Consider the following 23,491-nt stretch of genomic DNA (forward strand, 5'->3'; position numbering starts at 1 on the left):
GAAAGCAAGTCAGATCAGCGTAAGCATTTAATCTATTTCAAAAAAAAAACACCCTAATTATATATTTTAATTAGAATTAGGATCTGTCCATTAAAACTTAGTTCCTTAGAAAAATACCAAGAGGACTAATATCTCTTTTTTTCCTTCTCACATATTCAACCAAAAAGCAGTCACTGCGGGACCATAACTTGGAAATAGTTAAGCATCAGTAAGGTTCTGCCATCCACAAGGGAGGGAATAGAAAAGCAAAGCTTACAATTTGGAGGATAATGAAGTACAAAGTGTTTGCTTATTTCACTAGGGTTTGGTTTTCTCATGTAAGGTCTGTGCTCAAGTTTCAAGTTTATGATTTTAAACATTAACCCTCCAAACATTAATAATCCACCTGTGGTTGTTAGTAACTGCTAACTATCTAAATATAAACATGGGATTGATTTTGCAAAGAGCTGTTACTATGCAAGTGCTCCTTTTTTGTCTCTTTATAAGATACTGATTTTGCTCAGACTTACTTCTTTTTCAGCATCTTCTAGTTTCTTTTTCTTACTCTCGGGCATTAAATCATCCAACCAGCTGAGTTCCCGTTTTGTAAACAGAAAGTCCATCAATTTTCTCACAAATACCAGAGCTAACACCTGAAGTAAACAATAAGATAGTTTAAAACAGGGAAAAAATTAAAATGGGAGATGTAGCTTTGGTTCTTGATGGAAACAAGTCAATTTCAATTAAGACTGAGATTAAAGTGGCACTTGAAGTCATGTGTGTATGAGACACTGTACCTTTGCATCCTTCAGTTCCTTTTCTTACCACATCCCCAGAATAACAGCTCTGATTTTGCCCAGTAAAGGAGTCTCTTAAAGAGGCCATTAAAAAAAAAAAAAAAAAAGCCCTACAAAATATATTGGATTGTTTCCTTTGATAGATGTAATTAATAATTTGCATTATTTTAATGAACATTAAACCATTCTTATCTGTGATAATGTTTTAAATTATTTATAGTCACTCAAATTCAGTATTTGAATGCAGTATTTGAAATTTATATGAAATATTTCATAAAATTTAATTTTAAAATCCCCCTAGTTTTTCAGATCTGCTAGTGCTACATCTTTAATGCTACATTTTCAAAGTTTACATTTTTCTACCTAACTTCAATTAATTCAAACCACTGTGAATATTCAGAATGATAGAGACAAAACTAATATGAATCACTGAAATTCATATATAATCTCAAACTCTATCTTAGTCACTAGTGTTAGTAACTCAAGTTTATGCCATGGTTTCCAATAATAGTTCAAAATGACTCTATTGTTCCAATTTCAGTTTTATGTGTTTCCAAAGCAGAAAATCAGAGGAGGAGAAAAAAAAAGTGGACTTAAAAGTTTCTTACCATCATGGGAAAGACAATAGCAGCTCTTGAAACTTTTATTATCCACAAAAGGCCAAGGCAACTCATCTGAATAACTGTGAAGAGATGGACTTTTCGAAGTGGTACATGCCTTAGGTATATAAAATCTGGCTGATGTTTTGCAGGCATCCAGAAGAGCTTTATTCTATCAAAGAACTAAAAGATAAACAGACTAAATTTCTTTTTACAGACAACAATACAAGTAGGACAAGTAGATGTTCAATATGGTCCAAAATATGGTACATCTGGATCACACTTAAGTTGACCTCTGGGCATCAGGACAATGGGATTGCCATGCATACACTCTGAAATGCACAATTTCAGTTTCATAGCATTCCACATTTTCTTGAATATGGAGACAGGCCATAACTTAGAAGAGTTTAAAAATATTAAAGTCAATGCTAAATGTTGCAACTTGGAAGAGTATAGCCTTGAGAGAAAAAAGAAAATCATCATCCTCTTTCTCATTATCACATCACAATTAGCTTGGGGATTCCTTGGCTCCCATACTCTCTCCTCTCCTGAAAGAGCTCATCCATACCCAGGGTTCAAATTTCACATGCTTGTTAGAGACTTCTAGACCTAGGTCTCTACTTCAGCACTCTTGGTCTTGCTCTCTCTCTCTCTCTCGCTCTCCTGAGCTCTCGACCCAGATCCTGCTGCTGAGTAGGATGTTTTGATTCTGTTGTTTTGGCCTTGACACTTCGACCCCCAACAAGGTTTTGAGGTTGTCTTTAGAAACACAAACACCTTAACCACAAAGACTTAACCTAGATGAATTACTGTTAATAAAGTATTTTCCAGAGCAAACTTTGTTAATTTGATTTCTTGATCAATTTCCTATAGTGCACGGTCAAATCATTTACAATTTTTTCAACTGTATTTTATTATTAGTTCTGTTTAAGTCTTACCATGAAGGTAGTCCAATTATTTTTTACTATATATTATTGTTACAATTTTGATTTTGAGACCATTTTTATGTACCAACGCAAAATTTCCCAATTCAAATTTTATATATGAAATTTTCACAAGAAGTTTAAATCTTCAATCACATTCTACTTACTAACATATTTTACTGCAGGTTAGTTTTATTCTATGTGGAGCGTTTTGTTTAATATTTCTCAGGCCGATTTTTGCAGTTTCCAATGTTTCCAACAAGAAGTGATTATTTAGAAAATGATGGTTTCAATCACTGTCAGTTCTTTCATACCATTTCTACAGTAATATCTATTATGCATCTTCAAAAGACTGATATTTGATCTTATCTTTTAGCTAGTTTATGAAAAAATTGTAAGCAATTCTCATCAGGTATTCCAAAATTAATGTGCCAAGCGACAAATACCCATGGAGTAAAATGTCAGGGCCAAACATCCTTTTTTTTTTTTAACCAAAACTTGCTATATATATATATATAATATTATATATTATATATATATATAATATATATATATATATATATATAATAAGAATCTCAAACTCAACATAAACCCATCTTTTCTTCTGTGTTCCTTGACTTATGGCACAGCATGACCTTTCTTCCCTCAGTCATCTAAACCAGAATCATATGTAGGTTAGTTCATCCACTGTTCAGGTATTTATTTATATTCATTAATACCTTCTGAAATCATTTATTGAAAACCTTCTATGCCAAGTACCAAGTGCTGAATTTCTTTTTCTTGGTTTATCCTTCTCCATATTGTCCCCAAACATTTCATTAGCTCTTATTTCTATCTCTTAAATATCTCTTTAAATTACATGTCATTAAAGAAAATTTGGTGATTGGTGGAGGTGGGAATAGGGAGGAAATAAAGTAAAATCTCTGGCTTATAACTGAATGTTTCAGTTTCGATAGAACTTGTTTTTCCCAGCTATCATTTCTCCATTTGTGAAGCTGTTATTGCATAAGTGTTCTTCAGTGTGTGGGTGCTTCCATTGTTATTGCTTAAATGGCACATTTGCTTTACTTTGGATTCCTGAAGTGTTGGAATGAATATAGATGTGGTTATATATCTGAGTATAGAAACAGCATTCATAAGAACACTGTGATCTGTTTTTTCTGCCATGTTGCACAGTGAGAAGCCTAGATAATATGTTTCATAATATTGCCAAACAGGTAGCATACAGGTTCCTTCAGCATATAGGGTAACTAAGTAACCTGCTCCTGGAACTGTTGGTACCTAGCACATGCTTATTACTACTCAAGTAACGATAATCATGACACATGTATCCTGAGTTTTGCATTTGGCTTTTATCTTGCCCTAATCTCAATATTCCACTCCCCCACCCAGTTAGCCCAAATAGGAATTTCAACTTCCTGAGTTCGGGGTTCACTTAAATTTTCACTAACCCTGTTCTCAGTGTGAGACCCTGCTTGCTGTTTCATTCGTGCTATTTAAAACTCATTTTATGGGGCGCCTGGGTGGCGCAGTCGGTTAAGCGTCCGACTTCAGCCAGGTCATGATCTCGCGGTCCGTGAGTTCGAGCCCCGCATCGGGCTCTGGGCTGATGGCTCAGAGCCTGGAGCCTGTTTCCGATTCTGTGTCTCCCTCTCTCTCTGCCCCTCCCCCGTTCATGCTCTATCTCTCTCTGTCCCAAAAATAAATAAACGTTGAAAAAAAAAAAATTAAAACTCATTTTACTTTTCTCATGGGCCTTTAATAAAGTTTTCCTCAATTTTCAATTGAGAGATTCACACCCCAAATAATTCCAAAACCTGACATTCTTGTTTAGTTCTAAACCTCATGGGTATAAAATCACGTGAGTGGAATTAGGAGGAAAAATCTGTTGAAACCTATCAAAATGATTTTACTTTGTTTCTTAAACTTCTGCTGCTGTATTTATGTGAGCCTGGGGCCTAATAATAAATACTTTTCACTTACAGATGAAATTAGTGCTCGTGGAACTTTTGCCAAAGGCAAAAAACAAACAAAAAACCCCACAAAAAACAGTAAAACAAATAAAACCTCTTCGGTACTCTTCCCTATCTGCTTTATCAAACCAATTCTTTCAAAATACATTTTTCATACATGAAATTATAAATGAGCAAGTTAAATCCAATTTGAGTAAAATTGAAATGCATAACACTTCTCAACCATTTCCCTCTCCCAGGTAAATTTCACCCAGTGTCAGGAAAAAACAGTCATAGTATCTATTTGGGATGTCCAGTGATCTTTCAATGACTTTGTATTGAAGTTTTGCCTCAGTTCTGACTTCCAGTACTTTCCTAAGGCTGAAGTGCTTTTTCTTCCCTCAAAGTCAGAAACTGGTTAGTTGTTCATTCAGGAAGAGATTTCTGTGCTGCCTGTCCCTCAGTGTCAAGAATTTAGCTAAGCTATCCCCCATGGTATTATCGCCTTGGTATCCGTTCTGTTTGGCTAAGCAGCCTGTGGTCACCTGAATTGACAACTAGCCCCTCATGTAAACACATGCCCTGGACTACAGCCAGTAGACTAACAAGCAAATGTAAGGTTCTGAGATGGCTCCCCAAAATTTCCTTACAATAAGCACTCTCCCCTAACTCCCACAGCCTTCCCCTTGTGTGCTCCTTAGAAAAGACCCCCATGGGGCTTCCCAAAACCCTGCTCTTTTTATTTAAATTGATCAATCAGCCTTAGACCAGGAACCCCAAAGCACTTTATCCACATATCCAAATAAAGGCACGTGGCCCAGGTCTTGATTCTTTCTCTGTCTGTACTCTGCCTTGACTTCCTCATGTGGTCCCTTCAGGTGTGCCAGGTACTTCCTCCAGGACCTGTGAGTGATGAATTACCTATTTCAATTTCTTTTGTAGTCTACCGTTGAACCACGGCTTGCCATCCAGCACCCTGTGCTCCATTAACATGTGTGAAATTTGACAAAATCATAATAACCAGGTGACCTTTCTTTCATGTATTTGAACAGCAATGAGACTAGTAGTGTCATAGGAAAAGCAGCAATTTATGTATTCCTTTTGGCCAACAAAAAATAAATTTATTTTCAATAAATAGCCCTCAGAATTCGTCTCCTTTCAAGAGAACTTTAGTGCTTCAGATCAATAATGTTAAGTTATAAGACAAGATTATTCAAAGGCAAATTTAAGTAGAAATCTGCCTCTGTCCTTGTGTGGCATTCTTCCCTGTGTCTCTCTGTGTCCTCTCTTCTTAGAAGGATGCCAGTCACTGGATTTAGGGTGAAGATGAGCTCATTTTGAGTTCCAAAACTAATCCATCTCCAAGACTCTATCTTTAAATAAGGTCACATCCTGAGTTTCCAAGCGGGCGTGAATTTGGGGGAAGCACTATTCAAGCACCATTATAGTATCATAAGCACGAATAATTTGCTAAGCACCTCCGCAAAGATTTACAATACAGTTGTGGTCATTTTAAAATGTGTCCACAAATTCTTCCACACTAGTCTCTTCAAGAGATGGGGTCTAATTTCCCTCCACGTGTGCAAGCTGGATATAATGACTCACCCCTAACATAGAAGAAAAAAATGGAAGTGACCATGTGTGACTTTGGCAACTAAGCCAAAAGGCACAGTGACTCCACCCTCCCTCTCTCTCGGGTTGCTCACGCTGATGGAAGTTAGCTTCCGGGTCATGAGGGCACTTGAGTCTCCTGTGGAGAGGCCTGTGTGGCAAAACAACAACAGCAACAACAACAAACAAACAAACAAACAAACCTGGGGCATCCTGCCAAAAGCCAGGGAGAGGCTGATGCCTTTTCCCACAGCCGTGTGATCAGCCATCTCAGACCCTGGTCCTCCAGTCCTATTCAAGCTTTCAGATGCCTGCAGACCTTGTCCACATTCTGACAGGAACCACATGAGACACCTGGAGCTAGAACCACCCGGCTAATCTACTCCCAAATTCATAACCCGCACAAAATGTGAGATAATAAGTGTTTGCTGTTTAAAGCCACTAAGTGAACTGTAATCTGTTATGCAGCAATAGAAAATTCGTATAATTATATTGATTTAACCAATACTTACTTGAACAACTAAGTTTTCCTTTGTACCTTGAAATTGCCTTACCCTGTACCTTTACTTTTAATTTTTTAAAAAAAGAATCCTATAACTATAATTGTAATAATGATAGAAACACAAGCATAAAAGGAAAAGAATCACCCAGGGTCTCACTACCCTAATAAATTGTTTTTATTTATCTACCTTCCTTTTTGGTCCATTCACACTCACAGCTTTATAAACCTATGGTAGGTACAGCCTGTTTTCCTACTTTTTTGCTTTGGATTATTAAGCCATAAGCATTTTCATCATGTTCCTTTTATGGCCATCATAATTACCAATTTTAAATGACTGTACCATAGACCACTTAATTATTTTACTGCTGATGGATAGTTGGGTTATTTCCAATATTTTGATAGTATGTGTTACAATGAACATCTTTGTGCATACAGTTCTTTTCTGTTCCATACACACGATTACAGTAGCAAAGATTAAAAGCTTTTGGATATATTTTGAAATATACCGTCATTACTTTTCTAAGAGGGTTGTAAAGTCTAAACCTTATACAGTTTTAACATAACTTAGGGTAAACAAAAGTGCCTTAAAGTTAGGAACCAGGTTGAAGAAATTTAATTGTGGTCTGAAAGCTGATCGTCAGATGATGTCATTTTCTTAGCTATCACATGATTTAGCATGAATCGACCCAAGATAAGTCATCACAGATGTGCATCATTTACTGAAAGCAATTTACCTGAATTCCCTTTAGAGATGAAGCACCCATATAAAGAAACACCCCATATAGCACGGGCATGGGAATAAACTGTAAAAGAACAATTAGAAAAAAGATATAAGTTATTTTCAAATAACTGCTCATGCTGTTTTTCACTTACCAAAGAAAAACACAGAAAAATATTTTAGAAGCAATAGTGGGCCAAGTCAGAAGACTCAGGTTCAAATCCCCACTCTAGCACTTTTTTAGCTGCATAATCTTAGGTCAGTTACTTAAGCTCTCTGTGCCTTAGCTTCCCCACATATATCTAAAGAGGGATGGGGATAATAGGGTTGTTATGAGTATTTAATAGGCCAAAGCCTAAAAAATTACATTTATAATACATAATAAACAATAAATATTAACTATTATTATTGTACTACTATAGTGAAATTTGAATTTTGCCTCACAATGATAATGATTTTTATGTGACCACATGAATATAACTATACAAACAGGACAAAATAAAACAGATGACAGTTGTTTTTAATCTACCTGGAGGGGAAAAAAAGGTATGTGTTCAATGAAAACTTTGATATTTTCTGTACCAGAGTGCTGAGACTATTTCAGGCACAGGAATATTTAAGATGGTGAAAATTTTTGTTAGCATTTGAAGAGAAAAAACAAGACTAAATTTACTGAAAAGAGAACTACATTTATCTGGAAATAATTTAGGTGAATATTAGATATATTTTATAAAGTTATATTTATTTTTATAAAGTTTGTTTATATTATGTAACTTTATATTTATAAAGTTAATTGGTCAGAAACATGAAGCAATCTTGATATAAGCCTATTCTATTTATAACTGTCTAATTTTCTGTCATAGAGATAGTGAAATTTTGTATCAACAGTGTGTAGTGAAATTTGTTATAGTTTTTTTTCAATTTTTACCATTGTTTTAAATAAATACAAGTGTTACTTTAGTCTTTACCAGTTCTGAGCTGGAGTAGCACTTCCAAATGAATCTGATGCAGGTTATTATAGTAGTTTAGAAAAATGTAATTATTTATGCCACTGAAATGTTTTCTCCAGGGGCGCCTGGGTAGCTCAGTCAGTTAAGCATTGGACTTTGGTTCAGGTCATGATTTAGCAAAGATTCGTGAGTTCAAGCCCCCTGTTGGGCTCTGTGCTGACAGCTCAGAGTCTGGAGTCTGCTTCAGATTCTGTCTTCCTCTTTCTCTGTCCCTCCCCTGCTCTCGCTCACTCACTCTCTCTCAAAAATAAGTAAACATTAAAATAATTGAAATGTGTTCTCCAATTACATAGTTTTAAATGAGGAAACTTTTTTTAAAGTAATTTCTATGTAAAAGTTAAGATGTGTTAACCAGGCTAATACAGATATTTATTTATTAATAAACATAGTAGCTTTGGAAACCATGACTCAGAATATGCTTTTAAAATAATGTAATTTAATTCCCTTCCTCGTCTTTTCTCCATTTAATTTTTGGGTTGGTTAAGGTTATTTGATAAAGCTGATCTGTAACTATACACTGAAGTGTTCAGTGGATGGTTTATGTTCACAGTATTGAAAGATTTAGGCTTCAAACATTCTCTTACACTGATTTCTAAATATGACAACTAAAATGAAGTTTTATTTGCATAATAAAGTAATAAGAAAGAAAGAAGATATTGGGATTAAAGATGAAGAATGGAGCTAACATCTAGATGTTCTTACATTATGCCAGATATTTGCAAACATGTGAAGTGTTCAATTTTTCTCTTTTTACTGGACTATCTCAGCATAATTCTAGCTCTATAGTTACTTATATAACATAGAAATGAATTCTTACAAATGTACTTGCAAAAAAATGATAAATATAAGTAAACTTGTATAAATGACCGAAGTATTCCATCAAAATTTTCAAAGTACAGGCAAATAAGATGAGCTATAATTTAAAATATAATTGACATACCTTGGTAATATCTGCCAAAATTCTATGACAAAATAATTACTCTTTAACGCTTTTCAAAATGGATTCAATTATTTTAAATGTGAAAAAATAAGTATATACAATAGTGATGTCCATGTAGCAGTTTCATGTAACATTTAATACACAAAACTGCATATGTGGCCATGACCATTACATTGCTCATCTCTGTATCTCTATTTTGCACTAGGTAATGTTAATTGCAAATACACCTGACAAGAAAATAGAGACTTTATTTCATGTAGGCCTACAGTGAACTCAAGTCAAAAATTAGCTAAAAATGAGTGACCTGTCCCCATAACTTGGTAACTATTTCAAAATTATGATAATAATTTACACATCAAACTTTACTTTGCCAGACTAAATTTCTCATGTATTTAAGGATTCTGAAATATAGCCCATAACTTCCCGTTAAGAAGTTGTATAAACATGGTAAAGAAATTTATCATTTGTATTACATGTCATACAATATTTGCAAATTGTTGGCTTAGATTCAAGTCAGATTTCTTAAACAATAATAAATATATTCTGCCCTCTCTCAGCTTCATAAAGGTAGATTTAATTACCTTCAGAATACTGGTCATGAAGACTGATGAACCCATAAGAATAAAAATCATAAGCCCAGTAACCCTTTGCTCCCGAATGCCAAGAAACTTGGGCTGTTCTCCTGGAGCTGAACATTCTGATTCCAGTTTTAAGCTGTTGACATGAGTGATGGACAGGACAGTGGCAGCCACAAACCACGGCAAGCCCATGATGGAGCACACCCCTAGCATGACAGCCACCATCAATAGATCCAGATGGTACCCGCAACCTTTCTGTGGAAAGAAAAGAGGATTCTCACAGAAACTGAACTTAGCATAGAGACAAATGATACCGCCACCATGAAACCATGAGAATAGAAAAGAAAGATTACCTTGAGTCTTAGACAACTGATTCTAAAATGCAAAACAAGTTAAAGATAAAAAGGTAACAGTGTGAAAACATATAATCCACTTAAAGAAAAGCTGCAAATGTTCCTTTTACAATTATGATTATAGTGACTTCTATCTACTTTAATAGGTTTAATGTATTACTGGGTTAATATTATGTTAATTTCCATTCTATTTCTGTTGGATAATTGAAGTCATTATTAAATACAGTCACTTCTCTTAGTTTCCTTAAGTAGGCAAGTTGAATCACAATTCGTATATCTACTCATTTGTGATTAATTCATACCAAAAAATTACTGAACACCATATACCAGGCATCAGGTAGAAAACAGAAAACAAAGTAAGGATTGTATCAACAACAACACTCAGAATGGCCTGTGAATAGAAATTACTTCCTGACAATGCTTAAGAAGCCCTTCACATCAGATCTCCTAAAGAGAAACTCTTCTCAAACATTCTGTGTCCAATTGCCTTCTTTTGTCTCAATGGGAGGGTGTCTCAATGTCTTACTGGGAAAAATAATATCATGGAATCTAAGCTTCCTTATATTTACCTATTTTTATTCTAATACAGCTTTTATTCTCTATCTTATTCTCATCTGTTTCAGTTTCAGCACCAGAAATATTTGGCCCCTCCCTAAAATGAAAGTTTTTGTGTTTTCTACCTCTCTGTGATCCTGCTCCACTCTCACTGACCTCCAGGTGTTGCAAACTTCCATGCTTTCTAGGACCAGGCAGGAAACATAACTGAGGAAACAGGTGCAGGAGGCGTGTGGAGTGGAGACGCAGGGAAGTGAGACAGCTCTCTAGGAGAGGGTGAGTGGCTGAGGGCAGGTGGGGAAGAGCAAGCAGCGTTTCCCTCCCCCCCCGCCCCCCCACCATAGGAAATCATCAGCAAAAAGCCTCAGAGGTAGCAAATGGCTTGGCCTACTTTACGCTCCAACTATTAATGACTACTTCATGAAAAGTAGTATGATAAAGTGGTTAACGGCTTAGGTTCTGGAGATAGGTGGCCCGGGATCAAATGCTGGCTCAACCAATGCCCCTGGACAAATCACTTAACCTCTTGTGCCTCTGTTTCCCTATCTGAAAAAGGATGATGGTGATAACAGGAGGAACCCCTTTGGGTTGTTGTGAGAATTAAATTATTTAACTTTGAAAATCATTTAGAACAATGTCTAATATGCACTAAGCATTCAGTAAATGTTAGGGACTATTATATTCTGGCAATTGAACAATAATTTTTTATTTGTACTCATTTGTTTCAAGGCTCCTCAATAAAATTACATGTTTCTTAAGGGCAGGTAACTTATATAATTTCTCAATATTTCCTGTAGTTTTTTTTTTAAGATTTATTTATTTTTGAGAGAGAGAGCACGAGCAGGTTAGGGGCAGAGAGGGAGAGGGACAGAAGATTCAAAGTGAGCTCTGCACTGACAGCAGCAAGCTCGAAGTGATACAGGGCTGGAACTCATGAGCTAGAGCCTTGAGATCATGACCTGAGCCAAAGTCAGACACTCAACAGACTCAGCCACCCAGGTGCCCCTTTCCTGTAGTTTTTAACACAATCATTGGCACACAAGAAGCAATCAATAAGGACCAGATTGGCTTTTTTAGAGGGAAATATGCATACTTCAACCATTATAGAATTGGGTTTAATAAGGATAATTTAAAATAAAAATAGCCATTAAATTTGTTATTATGAATATGAGCAGAAATTACCAATTCTTCTAAAGGAATAATTTTGGCCTTTTTTTTTAACCAGGCAGTTTTACCAAACTTCAAGCAGTTTCTAGTTAATATGAAAGCTCCTATAGCCGGGAGTGTGAAATATGCTGAGTATTTGTTGCATACTTGTCCTGGTGGTGTTTTCTTTCTGCTATTTTGTTTTGTTAATCATTCTATTAAGAGAAACACTCTTAAAGTCAATTGTACTTCCTTTTCTTTCTGTCTACCCCTACGAAATTATAAAAGTGCAGGAGATGACAGTGAGGAGGAAATGGCAGATATCCACATAAGGACATTTTCCTGTGTTGTCACCACGACAGTGGCAACCTTCCTTGGGTTGGCTTAGCTGTAGCAATGTTCCAGCTCACGAGAATGCCTAAATTCAAATTCCCTCGTGAATAGGACTCTAGAAACTTTTTTTTTTTTTGCAAGTAACTCAGGAAAGATATTTATTCCTAAGAGCTGGGACACCGGAAGAGAAACACTCTGGTGTCAGCTTAACCAAAACAGCATTGGAAGAAGCTTCACCAGAGCCACACGATGGTCTTCTAGTCCAATGAACAATTTGGAAGATGTAGCCACATAGAACAGAACTCAAATTTTGGTCCCTTGAAAGGACCATGTCTTTACCAGTTAGAGGAGTGTTTTGTCCTAGGGACTCTGGAGTGAGAAGGATGTAGAAAGCAAAGGACCTAGCTCTGCCTCTGAGGGAGTATAGTGTGAATGGTGCCCCCTGGGCTGTTTTGCAAAGTTAAGGTACTGCTAAGAGAGAATGGAAGAAGTGCTAACAGCCATGAGATAAACATCAGAGGAGGGCAGGGGACAGGGGCTTTGAGATTCTCACTTGCGCATGCGTTTTTTGGCACATCCTAGGCTTTCCCAGGGTTCATGTTCACTATGGCTTAATAATACAAGGAAGGCCTTCTTCATGATAGTGATTTCCTATAGCTCTTACTTAGGGTTTTACAAATACGATACAAATATAAACAGTGCAATTCTGGATTGCAGGAAGCAGACAAAATAATGGTTTCAGAGTGAATAATTTCATTTTTAAATTTAGAAAGCTAGTTTTGTAAAACACAAGTATCTAATAAACACAAAATACAATCCCCTCCCGATTTTGTTGTACAGTAATGGGAGCATCTTAATTTCATGTGAATCAAAGGAAATAAAGCAGGGCTGGCACTTCTACTAATTAATCATCATCCTTCTTGCGTTTCATTAAATATCTTAAAACTTGGTCTTTGTACCCAAATTATTAGCTGATAGGCATGACAGCCAAAGAGAAGTATCCCTTTGTCAGAGAGAGAACTCTGTACCTTCTAACATATTTCTGTAGATTTTTCTGAAATAAAGACAGAATCGGAGCTTTTATTCTCACTTTCATCCATGAATCACAGGAAATGGACATATGGGAGGAAAAGGGAGCATAGCAACAGGTGATGCTACACCAGACCCCACTAAAACCAACATGCAGCAAGACAAGAGGCCAGCCAAGAGGACCATCTGATACCCAGATGCCACTGCTGAAAAAATTCATTTCAAAGCTTGGCAGCAATTTCCTGCATCTGTCAAGTTAACCACATAAAAGACTATAGATTGACATGAAGAACCAGGCTGACAAAGAGGGCAAAAAAGAACATATCAAATGCCATAATCATCAAGAGAATGTGGTGCCAAATGAATGTTGCAAATGCATTCATTTACTCAAGTGATCTGAGATTGTATTGCTGTTTATTAAAAATGATGTCAAAAGAAGCCTGAACTGTCTACAGAAACATGTAGAAAAGCCCACAGTTGTATCTTAACAGAAACTTTCTTTTCTGTAACATAGTGTCTTTCTTTCCACTTTTAGAGAATGTACTTTAAAAAAAGGCAGTTATTTCTAATGCTTTTCAAAGGGATTCAGCTAACCTATGCCTAGCCCACTTCTCTAGGTAAAAGACAAGAAGTGCTAGAGAGAGTATGGGTTTGTATCTATATAGAATATAGATAATAATTTGCCTTCTCAAATTTTTACACTTGCATTTTGCAGCTTCTATCACTCCTGAATGACCCCAAAGACCATGAGGTGCAGTGAGTTGAAATTTTGCTAATTTGAGCCTCTTCATTCTGAGGGAGGAGAAAGTCACTTAGTGAGTTGGGCCAACTTCTTCAGCTCAACACAGCTTTACTTTGTATGTAGTAACACTCTCAAAATGATAAAAACATTTTTAATGGCATGAAAAAATGCCCTATAAGAAAACTACTTTGGTAATGGAAGTGAAGAAAAGGTGAAAAGATCTAAAATGTAAGTTTGGGAGACATACAAATGATGAATTCCAAGGTGACTTGGATATATGATGTGGACTGAAATACACAATGTGGGGTCAACCAGGTGTTTGTTACAGAAACTAGAAAACATGATTCATTAAGCTTTTGGGGGGCATAATTCAACCAAGGCAAAAATGGGTTTTCAAGTGATAAAAAAAAATTAGTAAAAGCTGAAAATGTGGTTAACTTGTGGTCTGGGGATATACTCAAGAAACACGTATCTTTTCCTGACAGTGTGGTTCAAGTCAAAGCCAAGAGACTGTGCAAACATTTCAGTGAAGCAACAGGTGGGGAGAGTAGCTATGGAACAAACCGTTACTCTGACTCAAGAATGTTCTGAGAATGTGATTTTTTTATTGTTATTAACAGGAAAATCAGCAGCAGCAGACCGCACTATACTGAAGCTTATAATGGTTAGAGGTTAAAAAAAAAAAGTGTTCAGTGTACGTAAAATATATCTTCACTGGAAGGAACTTGCTTTGCAAACATCCACATCTAAGGAGGAGGATGGGGTGTTCAGACTTACAGGGACCAAGAAAAGATTAATTCTTCTACTCATGACAACATAGCAGAGCTTATGATGAAGTCAGACTTGCTCTATTATTTACTAAATCCAGGCTATGAAGGGATAAAATATAAAAATTTGATTGCATAGTCACTTATTTGTATAATAAAAAATTAATTATAAATAATGTAATATATTTTAGTAATTCAGCCTCAAGTTTATTTCAGGCTTTGGGGAGCCTGGGTGGCTCAGTCGGTTAAGCATCTGACTCTTGATTTTGGCTCAAGCCATGATCTTGCAGTTGTGAGTTCAAGCCCCATGTCGGACTCTGTGCTGACAGTGAGAAGACTGCTTGGGATTCTCTGTCTCCCTCTCTTTCTGCCTCTCCCTGGACCCCACAAAATAAATAAATTTAAAAAAAATGAAATGTTTTAATGCTACATTTAATTCTACAAATGCAAGTACTTGAAAAGCCCACTTAAAAATGTTACATGATATTTTAGCTATTCTGCATAATATTTAAAGGGAAAATATAGTGTATTTGCTGAGTTGGAGCTTTGGAAAGACTGTGTATATCAAGGGCCTACCACAGGCTCATGAAGAAGGAGGAGCAGGTGTTATGTAATTTATAAGGTTTGGAGACCTAGAAAGAACAAAGAAATGGAATGGCCAAAAAAGGTTATATTACCCTCAGCAATCTTCACTTACTTCTATATTTTGTTTCAACACGGTTCCATTAATATATAGGAAAAAATACTGCCTGTACTAGTTTAGCTGGTAGTCTTTACAAAGAATAATTTTTTAGTGAGATCAGAGGGATTTCTGCCTAATTATAAAGGCTAAAAACAAAAACAAAAAACCTAACTTACTTGAAAGGCTTACTTTCTTCCTAAAATAGGAGTCTTTTAGCTCATTTTAAAATGTGTAATATAATGAAATATATATACAGCCATCAAAAATGATAATGCAGATATATATTGGCATGGGATGACTACCATGTTAATGCTCTTACATGAAAAATAATACAAGTAACATATGTCATATGAAAATATATATTTGGGTATACATCAAAATTTTAACAATATAATCTCTAAGAAATGAAATTATAATATTTTTCACTTTTGTCTTTTAACTTTTTATATTGTCTAATTTTTTTTCATTTATTCTTTTTAAAGTTTACTTATTTTTGAGAGAGACACAGCACACACACACAAGTGGGGGAGGGGTAGAAAGACAGGGAGAGAGAAAATCCCAAGCAGACTCTGCGCTGTCAGCTCAGAGTCCGATGTGGGGCTCAATTCCACAAACCAGGAGATCATGACCTGAGCCGAAGTCAAGAGTTGGACACTTAACCGACTGAGCCACCTAAGTGCCTCTATTGTCTAATTTTTTTTTAATTCTTTAATGTTTATTTATTTTTGAGAGAGAGAGAGACAGACAGACAGACAGACAGAGTGTGGACAGGGAAGGAGCAGAGAGAGAGGTAGACACAGAATCTGAAGCAGGCTCCAGGCTCTGATCTGTCAGCATAGAACCCAACGCGGATCTCAAACTCACAAACTGCGAAATCAGGACCTGAGCCGAAGTCGGACGCTTAACCGAGTGAGTCATCCAGGCGTCCCCCTATTGTCTAATTTTTACACCAAAAGCATATGTGACTTTACAATGAAAAATATAAAGATGCTTTCAGTTTTAAAAAATAAATCAGTGTCTGGGAAAAATGTTTTCCTACTTCTTAACATAGTTAACAGACTAACAATATTCAACCTAAAGTACTTACACATGTTTTATAGATCTATTTGATCAACTATGTAACTTTCCTAATTAAGTTGTGGCAGTATTTGCTTTTGCAGATGACAGATATCTTAAAAGCAAATAATATTTTTGAATAATTGTTATTAAATAAGTAGTCTATTAGACTTGGAAATCTGAATTCCTTGTTTTGAGGCCTGCACATCACTCAAAGTTTCCAATATTGAATGGTGTACTTCAGTGGTATTTTGGATCCAGCTCGTATAGGCTTATGGGAACCAATAGTTTAATTTCCTAAATTTCTTCCTGCCAATTGGTGTCACATTGGTAACTTGAAATGGGTCACAGTGGGAGTATTCACACCATGAAAATCAGCAAACATTATAAACCAGGGTCTCTCTTTTGTAAATGCAGAGAACTGGCTGTTAACCATGTATCAGCATACCACTTGTCTAGTTCCCAAGACTTTTCTGACATATTTTTGTAAAATTACCTTTCTAAAAAAAGTTTTTATTTAAATTCCAGTTAATTAACATGCAGTGTAATATTAGTTTCAGGTGTACAATACAGTGATTCAACACTTCCATGCATCACCCAGAGATCATCACAAGGGCCCTCCTTAATCCCCATCACCTATTTCACCCATCCCCCACCCACCTCCCCTCTGGTAACCATCAGTGTGTTCTCTATAGTTAAGAGTCTGTTTCTTGTTTGTCTCTCTCTTTTTTTCCCTCCGTTCATTTGTTTTGTTTCTTAAATTCCACATAATTAAGAATTGTGTCTGACAAAAACAAAAAGTGAAATTGAACACACTCCTTTTAAAAAAGGTTTGGAGCACTAGAGTTAGTTTCTACAAAGAGAATGAAGAATGCTCTTTGTTTTCAAATAGACACACATTTTCTCCAAAATATACACCAAATTCCTTCTTAGTAAGATTTATTACAAATAATCGTGCTTTCTTACATTAATGCCATTACTATTTTCCATCAAATAGTTCAATCACAGATTGTTTCATCCTTCTAACAAACATACTTACGAAATCCTGTAAAGTAAGATTTCTGTTGCTCTGACAAGGAAACTTTCCCTAGAGTTTAAAGAGTATGTGAAGATAGCAGGGAATTATCCCCACTATATCTGATACCAGAACAAAACAATTTGATTAATTGTGCATGTTCTGCTTTTATAAGTTTTGATTTAGATTATTTTTGACCATTCATTGGTTTTGTTGATTTTATATAACATATTCCTAGAAGTGATAGTGCTTACATTAAATATCTCAGAAATACTGCACACCACTGAACAACTTTGATTATTCACGGTTGCAGAATGACGGAGTCAGAATATAATAAATAAGATATATCCATATTTGTTCTCTTTGTATATAAAAAAGTCATTGAAATGTGCAATAAAACTCAGCAAAGAGATCACGTACAAACTATAACATTTATGGCTGGGTTTTCCATAATGTCATAGACATTATGGAAAGATGAATAACTAAAGCAAATGAGAAATACCTGAATATGTAATTTGTTCCAATAATGAAGGCAACCTAATAGACAATACTTAGGGTCAAATAGAGAAGTAGAAGAATGGCATATACAAGACAAATTGGTAAAGCTGCACGTCGCCAGAATAGATGGTTATTTCACTAAATTGTTTTAAACATGGTAAAGGTACAGCCTTGGCAATGTGTATTTTAAGTTCTGGAAGTAAGGTTTCAGAGTGTAGGCTCAGCCAAGCGCTATAAATACATTAAAAAAAATTAATTAATTTTAAGCTCATTGTAAGACAAAGTGTCATGAATACAGACAATAAACATTGCAAACCTGAAAACATTATCTTAATATTTCACTATACAAATGAACAGGCAAAGTATAATAAATTATCAGTCGACATCCATTAAGTCATGAGCATTTGCATTAAAATGGATGTTAAAATATACCTTTAGCTTATGCTCTTTTCTGTTGATGATGACAGCTGTAATCTGTTGGTCCATAAAAATTAGAATAGTGCAGAGCAAAGCTGGAATGATGGCAGCTATTACTGTCCACCATGGATTTGGACCTAAAGGTGTAACAAACCAGCCACGATCATCTCTGGTAGGCTACAGGAAACAAAAGAACATATATAGTTAGTTACTGGATTAATGAATACCTAATCAAATTAAGTCTTACAGATGCTACCAGGAAAGCACCAATTATACACTGATATGCTGTGTGAGCTACCTTTAATAATAATAGTAATATCCACAAAGCATTTATAAGGTACAAGGCACTAGTCTAAGTGCTTTAAATATTTTAACTCTTTTTTTGTTCAAAACATTCTAAAGAAGATACAGATAATAAAATTGAGGCATAGAAGGGCCTAGTAAGTTGTCCAAGATCCCAAAGGGAGTAAATGGTGGAGGCAGAATTTAAACTCTGACTGGCTCAAAAATCTATGTTCTTAATCAACACCTACAGTAAATAAAATAATATTAATATTTATAATTTGCAGTTGACAAATTTATTTACATTTATAAATAGCACATTGACAAATGTGTATAATTCTTATATGTGTGCACAGGCCATTATGTGAAAATAGCATACAGACACTTGGTCCTTTCCGGAGTTCGGGGAATGCTTCTGAACATTGCTGGTGCCTGAGATGAGTCCCAAAGGAATTCATTTTGACAATTCTTTGAGGACCTCCCCATCCCTGTCTGACAGGTGAGAAAACTGAGGCTCACAGAGGTTAAGTAACTGGCCCAAGAATTGCTTACTTATTAACATGATCATAATTCCAGTCCAGACCTAATTTTATCTCTTTCCCAAGGCCTATCCACTGCGCAATTTTGCAACAAAATAACGCATTTTCCCCTTAGTTTCAAAATGTGTCCTTATCTTTCAGGAGTGTTGCATATAGATATTCCTACTAGAATAATTGACAGAAAAATTTTTCAATTAGCCTCTAGATAACACTTCTGGTTTTTTTTTCTTTTTAATATTAAACCAAAATTTTTACTCATGCAGTGGGCATTTTATTGAATGCTCTATTACCCTCTATTCCTTATATTTTCATGAAAATCTCAAGTACTAGGGTTACAGCTATCATCTAAATGAACATGCAGAGATGGAGACATAGATAGTAAATGCTATGATAACTTCACCTTGAAAACACTTGGTACTTGTAGTTTTGGAGATGGAATCCCAATGGCATAGTCAATTAAAACCATACACAGAATTGTAAGAAAGACAGCAAAGTCACTCACTATGGATCGAACCTAAAAATGATGAAAACACTTGTCACTTAAAGAACTATAAATAGTAAGGAATACTCAAGAACACAATTCAGAATCACAATTTATAAACACTTTATGACATAATATCACAATATTATATTTGATGCATATTATAATATTACAATTAGCTCTGCCAGAGCCTGAGTATATATTTATGTATTCTGTCATTAAGATGGATATGCACTCAACCTTTCTAGAATCAGGCATTCTGTAATAGCTACATGGTGATTGTGCTGTTTTCAGAATTTATTTAAAATCTAAGTTTATTAAGTGCATCAATATTTAATACACAGAATAAGATTGCATGGCCAGATTTAGGCTGAATTTTAGGATTCTTTCTCCCAAGGGTACCATTTTAATATGATAATCTAAAGCACAATAAAAGAATCTATTTATATTGAAGAAGCAGAATATTTCAGTTAGTTTATCTGGGTTGTTAAGTATGGAAGCAGGGAATGTGTACAACAGAGTGGAAAAAATTTAAAGTTATTTGTAGAAGCTAGTTCTTTTTCCTTTTTTAAAAAAAAATTAATTCCAGTGTAGTTAACATACAGTGTTATAGTCATTTCAGGTGTGCAATACAGTGATTCAACAATTCCACACATCACCCAGTCCTCATCAAGATAAGTGTATACCAGTTTTTAAAGCCATTTTCCATTTATTTAAAAAAATTTTTTTGAAGTTTATTTATTTTTCAGAGACAGAGAGGGACAGGGCATGAATGGTGAGGGGCAGAGAAAGGAGACACAGAATCTGAAGCAGGCTCCAGGCAAGGAGATGTCAGCATACAGCCCGACACAGGGCTCGAACCATAGACACGGAGATCATGAACTCAGTCAAAGTTGGCTGCTTAACCGACTGAGCTACCCAGAGGCCTCAAGCCATTTCTCATTTATAAAGCCACCGTGGATTAATTAAATTGAGCTCTGGGGAGGGGAAAGGAATTAATCTTCCACCTTAGGGAAGGAAGAGGTGACAAAAACAGAAGTTTTACCTGGAAGAAACAGTTCTTAAAACATTTTCCTAGAGTGGAATTTTGATCATAATCTTTAGCTCATCCCTAAAAAGCTTGTTTTCTTGTTTCTTTTCTTTTTTTTTCTTTTTTTTTTCTTTTTGGCTGAGTCAGACATTATAGGTGTTACTTTGCAGTGTTAAATATTGAACTAAGCTGTTTCTCTGTTTACTTTCCTCTCCAAATATGCAGATGCAAACGTGGTGGGTTAGGGGGAGGGACTGACACTTTAAAAATGAAAAAGAGAATAGTGTTCCAATGAGTCTTGCAAGGGGCTTTCCCAATTAGAGAATGTAACAGTGGCTCCTATGAGGTATCTGTCAGGCTGGAATAGTTCCCACTGTTCACTGGGCAAGAAAGTGACAATCAGTAATGCAGTGTGTGCTTTTGATTTCCAAAAGCGTAAGTGGCAAAGTGGGAGCTTATCTTTGGGATCTGAAGTTAGAATAAAAGCCCAGAGGGAACATGCAGTCCCAGCACCTGAATCACAAAGGATCCTAGCACCTCTCTCATCGCACCTGACTCCTAACCTGGCAAGCTCCTTCACATTAAAAAAAAAAAAAGCTTTTTAGTGGCTCCTTTTAGGACAGCAATTGCTATTTCTTTTGTCTTAAAACCCATATGACTATAACATACTTCGTGTTGATCAGGAAAATTGTAGTCGAAGTACCTTGGTTGGAAAATAGCGGCTGGTCTTGAACTGCTTCAGGGTGGCTGACAGAGTAACTGTGGAAAAGAACAGGATCACTGACCAAAACAGAACATCTGGGACATATGGGTGATCATGGCCACAGGCTCGTCCAACATATTCTCCATGCAACGATTTGCATTCCTGCCAGGGGAAGTAAAACAAATGGAGCAAATAAGGGGAAAAAAGGACACATTTCTTTCAGAAAACTAACATCTTAAGATCAATCTCAAGGATTGAACAGAGTAAGCTTCATGAATTCTATTTGAATAGGTAGTGAGCAATTTTAGAGATTTAGATTATGTTAAAATTGAACACGAACCACTTACAACATTTTTTTCTTTTTAAAAATTATATTTAAATCTACAAAACTAATTGATTACCAATCAATGTATATTTAACCTAATCTCCACGAAGTTCCTAACACTAGATTTATTGAAAGTATGACAGGCTTGATGAGTGGTAACTAGGGTGAACACTATGCTTAACCATTTAAATATATGATCTTAATTGATTTCTACATCCACCCTATAAAATAGGGAGATGTCATTATTTCTATTTATGTCTGAGGAATCTGAGACATAGAGAAATTAAGTAATTTGCCGTGGCCTCACTGCTGCTGGGTAGCAGAGCTTTGAGACAAACATGGTGCCTGTGGTGGGAATATTATTGCACAGTGAAGAAGAACAGTGATTTTGTAGAATTATCTAGTCCAAAAGCTACCAAGAAAAATGAGAAAGGCAACAAGAAAACTATGATATATCGCTACTTAAAATAAAATTGGGAATCAAAGATGGAGCTCAAAATTAGGTTACAGAACAAAAGAGAAAGAGTTACTATGTGAATAAGGCAAAGTTCATATTTATTATGACTTGTCCTTGATCCAATATTGTTTTTTTCCTGGTATGTATTTTTATAAGCCCCTGAAGGATCATTCTAATTACTACCTTAGCCAGGAGGTGGCAGCAAAGTCAAAAAAATTTCTTTTCTCCAAGAAAAACAGCATTTTGAAAATTAATAATTTGAATTGAAATAAAAAATTATTTTAAACTCATTTTTATTTCTCTTATTTTATATTAAAGATCCTATTACTGAAGTATTTTTTTTCCAACACAGAGAAAATAGTGCTTTACGTGATCCAGTGACCTTATTAGTACTTGAGATATTCTGGACCTACACAGAAATTGAATTGCACCAGGGCACAGAAAGATCTCAGAGAAAAATACGGACTGAGGACTGATCAGCAGCAGACTCTGCCCAGTCCAGAGTCTGGACTCCTTGTATAGCAGAAAATGAATACCTTTAAAAGATTTTGGAATAGGTCACAGATAATCACATTTTCCAAAAACAAACCAACAGCCAATAAAATCTATTTGGGACAGCTACCCCTAAGGCTAGAATTCTTGAGAAATATTGTTAGCTTACCTTATAATTATTTTTAAAAAATTGTGTCCCCTTTTCTAATTTAGCTGCAAATATCTTCCTTGCTAGCTAAAGTTGAAATTCTAATTATCCATATTAAGCTAATACAGAGCACAATAATTTGGATAATTAAAAGACCAAAGAAACCACACCCTCCCAGCCTTACTTATGGTTTTAATTTTCCTTCTGTCAAAACTCTTAAAAAATATACAAAGTACCAAAAGTGAATGGTTGCATTTTTAGTCTCTTCTCTTGCTCCTCTCCAGAGATGCTGGTAGAGCAATTATTAAGCAAAGTCATGATTACACAGAATGGCTAAATACAAACAGGAGCTAGGAGATGAGTTGCAAACACATAATCTATAGATTTGTGGCCATCTTCAGTCTTTTGTGCCAATATAAAAGTCTTCTAAATATTCCTTGGACTTGGCTGGGTCTTCTTCTCAACTCTTAAGAACATAGATGCCATTTAAAGGAGCATTCAGTGCTCATATAATCTATAATAAATTGCCAATAGCTTGCCTTGTTACTTTAATTCAAAGCAAATTTGAAAAGGGTGGGGTTTTTTTCTTCCTTTGTAGAGGGCAGTATGCTATTTAAAAATAAAAATCGTGACCTACAAAATTCTACATTAATTTTCTGGTTTATACTAACTATACCCCAAACACAAACACACACACACATGAACCACTTATTTTATTAATAAGAAATTAAAGTTGGCATTATCATCTTCCTCCTTATATACATACAAGCTAAATATGTAATTCTAGCACTGAGACAATTCTTAGCCAATTTTTAGTCAATTGCTCGTGAAT

The 23,491-nt window shown here is 35.5% G+C and overlaps 1 protein-coding gene across 3 annotated transcripts in view; it reads right to left on the bottom strand.

Annotated features, from left to right (window-relative positions):
• SLC4A10 (solute carrier family 4 member 10) overlaps positions 1 to 23,491 on the bottom strand; it is a 212,870-nt gene that overhangs the window by 18,504 nt on the left and 170,875 nt on the right. For all 3 annotated transcript variants that reach the window (XM_047870584.1, XM_047870583.1, XM_047870585.1), the window contains 7 exons: positions 21,238 to 21,399; positions 19,424 to 19,537; positions 18,218 to 18,379; positions 9,613 to 9,864; positions 7,098 to 7,166; positions 1,385 to 1,558; positions 510 to 632 (listed from right to left, as the gene is read on the bottom strand). In XM_047870584.1, coding sequence (XP_047726540.1) covers positions 510 to 632; positions 1,385 to 1,558; positions 7,098 to 7,166; positions 9,613 to 9,864; positions 18,218 to 18,379; positions 19,424 to 19,537; positions 21,238 to 21,399 — 1,056 coding nt within the window. The remainder of the gene's footprint in view (positions 1 to 509; positions 633 to 1,384; positions 1,559 to 7,097; positions 7,167 to 9,612; positions 9,865 to 18,217; positions 18,380 to 19,423; positions 19,538 to 21,237; positions 21,400 to 23,491) is intronic.

Source organism: Prionailurus viverrinus, chromosome C1 (genome assembly GCF_022837055.1).
Source record: "Prionailurus viverrinus isolate Anna chromosome C1, UM_Priviv_1.0, whole genome shotgun sequence".
NCBI classification, from domain to species: Eukaryota; Metazoa; Chordata; class Mammalia; order Carnivora; family Felidae; genus Prionailurus; species Prionailurus viverrinus.